Source organism: Egretta garzetta, unplaced genomic scaffold (genome assembly GCF_000687185.1).
Source record: "Egretta garzetta isolate BGI_Z169 unplaced genomic scaffold, ASM68718v1 scaffold474, whole genome shotgun sequence".
Classification (NCBI taxonomy): Eukaryota; Metazoa; Chordata; class Aves; order Pelecaniformes; family Ardeidae; genus Egretta; species Egretta garzetta.
The window spans coordinates 54,471-59,919 of record NW_009259524.1 but is presented as its reverse complement, the minus strand read 5'-3'; the positions used below and the strand labels follow the sequence as shown (position 1 = coordinate 59,919).

The 5,449-nt window shown below is 47.3% G+C and overlaps 1 protein-coding gene across 2 annotated transcripts; it reads right to left on the bottom strand.

Moving 5' to 3' along the window:
• Window positions 1–2,651: 2,651 nt before the first annotated feature.
• METTL21A (methyltransferase like 21A) lies at window positions 2,652–5,064 on the bottom strand. Of its 2 annotated transcripts, none has more exons than XM_009637473.2 (2): window positions 4,233–5,057; window positions 2,652–3,174 (listed from the first exon to the last, which is right to left on the bottom strand). In XM_009637473.2, exons 1-2 carry the CDS (start codon window positions 4,315–4,317, stop codon window positions 2,777–2,779), a joined length of 483 nt encoding a protein of 160 aa, XP_009635768.1. In that variant the 5' UTR covers window positions 4,318–5,057; the 3' UTR covers window positions 2,652–2,776. The 2 variants fall into 2 exon arrangements, with proteins under 2 accessions (XP_009635768.1, XP_035748921.1); XM_035893028.1 differs by having other exon boundaries at window positions 3,031–3,247; window positions 4,233–5,064.
• Between the last annotated feature and the right edge of the window lie 385 nt (window positions 5,065–5,449).

Here is a 5,449-nt window from a genome sequence, read left to right as displayed (position 1 = left end):
AATGGGCTGTAGGTTTCAGCTGAGTTGACGTTTCCACAGTTGGTGTCTGCCCCCAAACATTTGAGCTTAAGCAGCAACCAGAACTCATGTCCTTGTGGTGGTGGCCTAACCACAATATTCCTGGGTCTGGTCTCCTGAATCTAAAGGAGTGCCTGCACCCCAATAGCAGTCCGAGGAGAAGGTGTCCCCTTGAGGGGATGCTGCTTGCTGAGCTGGAGAAGGACCACCAAGAGCTCAGCTCTGCAGGTCAGGGTCAAGGCACTCACCTGAGCTGCCCGTGTCATCTCAGGCTTTTCTCGTGAGATGAAGTAAAGTAAATAAGTAAGTATTTACTTGGGGGCAGTAGCATTGCTTCAGCCTTCAAACATACTCCCTCAGGTTTGCATACAGCTGAAGAAGCCAAGCCTGGCCTCTTCCAGCGCATGCCTGCGCTTGCAGGAAGGCTATGGGCTGTAACAGCAGCAGTGGGGAAAAGAGACACTGAAAGCTGCTAAACAATTAGAAAGAGATGCAATTAAACTGATTTGTTTTAAAAGTACAAAACTTTTTCTATTGTCGAAGCAAGGCCTGGAGCAAAGCCCCCTTCTTAGAAGTGTATAGGTTGTTGCACTAGGCTTTATTCTGTGCTGCACTGGGCGTTATTCTGTGCTATTTGAGCAGGCTTTTTAAGCACGTTCCTACTTCGGCAACTGCGCAAGCTGCCAAGGCTCTCAGCACTGCAAGCTGCAGCCTCTTGCAAGGGCCAAGCACAGCCAGGTAGCAGGCTTTCCCCACGCGCTCGTAAGCCAGCACGCTGCTCTCTGCCAGCTCCAGCCTGGGGGGAGCCCAGCATACAGTGACCACAGATGAGCTCGGAGACAAGGCAACACCAGTGGGGAGGAAAAGGAAGAGGAGTGGTGAGAACTTACAGCCGCTCTCCGAAAACTAAAGCAGAGAATGGGGAGAGCTCGTAATTATTTTCAATCATTGCTCACCCAGTTGATAGGACAGAAGCAGCCATGTCTGGCATGTTAAGGCTCATATCATGTTCTGGTTTTAATTAAAGGTGCTGTCTTCCTTGCCTCAAAAGGACTTCAACTCCAGTTTCAGACTGCAGATTCCCAGCCAGCTGCGTAAGTACTGTTTTAGTGACACCATGTGGCTTCTGAGGATACTGTTGTAAGCAAGTGGTTTAGACCAGCAACTCTCTGGCCAGAGCCAAGTGAGGAACTTAGCTGAAAACACGTGAGAGACATGTCAGGGATGAAGCACAAGACCTTCGGGCCTCATTCATGGGAGCTGTAATGATAAATGTGTCATTTCCAGATGACAGTCTGCACACCATGTCTGGACCACACACCCTCTGCATCTTTTCTGGTTTAATGGAAGCAGAAGTGATGAAGAGCTCCTAACGCCCATGGCCCAAAGCAGCTGCTGGTGTTTGCTGCTGCTAGTGCCAAAGACACTCACATGCCTAAAGCCTGAACCTGGCCTGGGGTACTGTAAGGCAAGTTTCAAGAAAAAAACATCCACATCCACAAAAAAAAAAAAAAGTACTATCCTGCATTAGAAGTGTAGCTGTCTTCTGTTAGACCTTTTGTTTCACCAGTTTCATCCTTCCACCACTAGAAAGAGAAGGAAGTCTGCTGCTGGTGTGAGCCTGATTCCAGGCTGCAGCACTTTTCATGTAGGATCTTGTGGGATAAACACACACAGGTGTTTTTACAAGCTCAAGGTATGAAATCAGTTACTTAGAACAGCATCTAACCACCACGGTGCACAGGAAGCGTGCCAAAAGCTAGACACTGCCCCAAGGTCCCAAGTAATACAAGAATAAGTACTCCCCCAGCTATAGAGACTTCACAGCAGCACCCTCCTCTCCTAAGTAACAGCTCTCAGAGTGTGCCACAAAGGCAGAAGGTAAAACGTTATTTAGTGGTACTTTGAGAGTCAAGGACTGATTTGATATTTAAAGAACAGTTTGAGTCTCCTTGTTCCACTTTGCCTGCTGGCCCATGTGCATGTGTGTCTGCTCCAGGGAGCCTTGATCTGTGCGAGGGAAAGTTACCTTGTTAGGAACAACCCAAGAAGCACGACTGCTTCGGTACTGCAGGTGTAGCCTCCATGCTTGCAAGTCAGGTGAAAACACTGCTGATTTCTGAGTTGGCTTACTCCGCAATATTGATTCCCAACCCACCCCCCTACACGGGTCTTGTCCTTTGTTTCCCTCTGCCTCTTTGGTGCAGCAGTGACAGCAATAGGACTTTAGAGCAGCTGCCTTTGTTGGTTTTGCCCTTTAAGCGGCTTCTTTTGCCACACTTTTAAGATGCAGAAGGCCTGAAGAGTTAAAGCATTTAGAGCTTGAGTCTTAGCTTATATTTCATTCACTTTTACTTCTCTAGAGTTAGGGAAGTGATAAGGGGGAAAACAAACCCCACTCTAATCTATTTCTAAGTTTCCCACAGAAATTAAGGGTGGTTTGGTTTTAAACAACGGATCTTTTGATGACATTTTTGATGCCTGGAGATTTCTGCAACTTAAGTCAGTTTCAAAAATTACATTTGATAAAAAGTCAGTGGAAGACACTATACAGCTCCACTGAGAAATGAAGCAGAGGTCCAATACGCAGAACAGTGGTACAATCCTTGCTGAATCAGACCAAGTGATCAGACAAGACCGTCAGAACAAGAAGCCGGGGAAATAACACAACTGCAATTATATGCTTAGGAACAAGTGTATTGAGTAGAAACAAGGGGAGGATCGAACAGCATCAGTGGTTTACTAACAAAGCATCGAGTCAAAAGTCATCCTTGCGACTAGCCCTCTGCGCTTTGTAGATATGAACATCCTTATTGGAATCATAGTGGACCTCATATACAGAGAAACGGCCTCTCAGCATCTTCAAGAATTTGTGATCCCGTTCATAGCGGATACGACAGGAAAGAAGAATCACAGTTTGGTCTGAGCACAGGTGCTCCAGCGTCTGAAGCAGTTCAGCAAAAGTTTCTTCCAGATAAACGATGTCTGCACCCAGGATGAAGTCAAATGCTCCTGGAGCGAAGTTACCCAGGTCTTTTCCCCAAGTCAGTTCCTTCACCACAGCTCTCGGACGTAGTTCAGAAGGTAAGTTAGCCTGTACATTTGACTCCAGGAACTCCAGTGCTGCCGCCCTGTCTGTGATGGTAACACGAGCACCTAAGCAGTACAGGAGTATATCTCTCAGACATACAGTCCATGTCCAGACATACAGCATTTGGAATACAATGCTCTAAGTCAAGCAGGCTCCTTAGTTCCTGTTAAACATTAACAACTCCCCTGAGCTGCCTGATTAAAAACAAACAAAGAAAAGAACAAAACAAGCAAAAAGACCACTACCTACATACATCCTACCCTTCCTCAGTCACTTAAGAATATGAAGTGTACTCCACATGAAGATTAAGTTGGGTAGGCAACATAAAGTGTTTTCTGGAGCTTTTTCTTAGTGCATGAAAGTAGAAAAGTCACTTTCTGCCATTCCATAGGTGACAATAGAGTAAGTTACAGGGATTGTTACCATTAACCTGCTCCAGTTCCGTATTTGTTCAGTAGGAGAGAGGTGGCCAGGGAGCCTCTTTCACTGGCCAGACCAAAGTTATGCCTGTGTGATTTTGCATGGCACGACTGTATTTTGTCAAACCCCTTTGTTATTATTATTTCAACTGGCACCTTCCACAGCCACTAGAGCTTTGAATTACAAAGTTAGCCTGGGACAGTTAGCGCAAATTTAACATAGTACCCAGTCCCTGCCTCAGCCACCTAAAGATCACAGGCAGATCACTTCATTTCTCCAGGCCTTGGTTTCCCTGCCTGCAAGGTAGGCTAACAAGGCTTATACAAGCTCAGAGAATGGTTTTCTGCCTGTAGGTTTATCTGTGATGCATATGAGGACAAGTAGAAAACCGCAAGCACGGCGCTCACCCCCTTGGGGGAGAATCGCTGCAGAACTTCATGCCGCCGAGCTGAGTACCATAGTAACAGGCGTCAGCCTTAACGGGGTCCCACCATAAAGTAAACTGCAGTGGCACCATCGCGACAATAAATAACGCAGCAGGCTCTGAAGTCTAACAAGAAAGGAAGATGACTCAGACAGGAAACATCACAGTTCACATACGTAGCTTTGGTGTTAACTTCTATACCAGGCATGTAGATGTAAAAGTGCCAGTTTTACTGCAGCTGTAAATTGCTTTAAACAAACGAAAAAAAAAGGCCCTTACCTAATAATGTGGCCACTATTCCCAGCAATCCAGTTCCAGCTCCCAGCTCAATCACAGACCGATCCCTGAGATCAATGCCTCCCATGTCCAGATAAGCACACAAGACAACCGCCTAAACCAAGAGACAAGGGCAATTAAGCACAAGGGCTCGTTTCAGTCATACTGAACACTGGATTTGTGATTTACAGCAAGAGAGAAGGTTATGGGAAGGGTCAGGCACTTCAGGTCTGCAGCAAGACTTTGTTCAGCCCTTCTCTGCCCCGCTGCGTACATGTGTGGTCTTTTTATGAGTTTTATGGAAGATTCTTACAGGCAAAAGGTAAAGAAGAACCACAGAGGCTACAACTCGGATGTGGCAACACTGCTTCATGAATCCCCAAACATAACAGGAGGCAGAAAAAAGCTCAGGGGTGTCAACCACTGGAGAATGAACACAGTATTGCAAAAGTCCGGGGTAAGGTTTCATATTATCTTGCGTGGTATTTCCAAAGGTCTCTGCCCAACACTGGCATGCCGTCAGGAAGGACATAGGGAAAGTAAAGTAATAACACGTTTTGTGTTTGGAACACCATTTGTGTCTAGCGTGTGTGGCATTTTACGGGAATCTCAAGAAGGAGCGCTCTCCGTAGCAAGCTCTGTCAAGGCCCATGTCAGGAAAGACCAACAGCCCTGTGCACCACTTCATTTGAGGAGTTTGCTAGAACTGCTACACTTCTTCTTTAACATGAAGGTAAAAGTAGAGGTAAAAGCGCAATTTGTGTCTGGGCAGCGCCCCGACCGACCCGGGAAGCCCTCGCACTCCTGCAGCATGACTGCTACCCACTGCCCTGCAGTCTTGGGCCTGCCACAACCCCCCCCCCCTGTTTGGGACGGTTCCTGTCCCCGAGGTAAAGTCTATCAGCAGCCCTCGGCGCTACAGGCAGCAGGATCCGTGCTGTGCTCTGAAGGGCGCTGAGCAAACATCACGGGCCCCTGTTCAGAAACGGGTGAGAGTTCTGGGGGTTTGAGGCGGCACATTTCCCCCGGAGCCCTCCGGGATGTCTCATGCGGGAGAAAAAAAAATGGGGGAAGCCGGAGTTTAATGTTTTCTTTTTCTACAAAAACCCCTCTTATCGACAGAAAGCCCTCCCCTAATTCAGTGTTAAATATTTCTCGTCCGAGGTGGTTCCCGAAGCCAGGGCAAGCGCGTCGCGAAGCCACCGCGGGCAGAAAAGCTT

What these genes read in the sequence shown, in the direction of transcription:
- METTL21A (XM_009637473.2), bottom strand. Translation starts at nt 4,317, where the DNA reads ATGGGAGGCATTGATCTCAGGGATCGGTCTGTGATTGAGCTGGGAGCT. An exon ending in AATAGTGGCCACATTATTAG is followed by an intron (nt 3,175 to 4,232) that starts GTAAGGGCCTTT and finishes TGTACTGCTTAG; the next exon opens with GTGCTCGTGTTACCATCACA.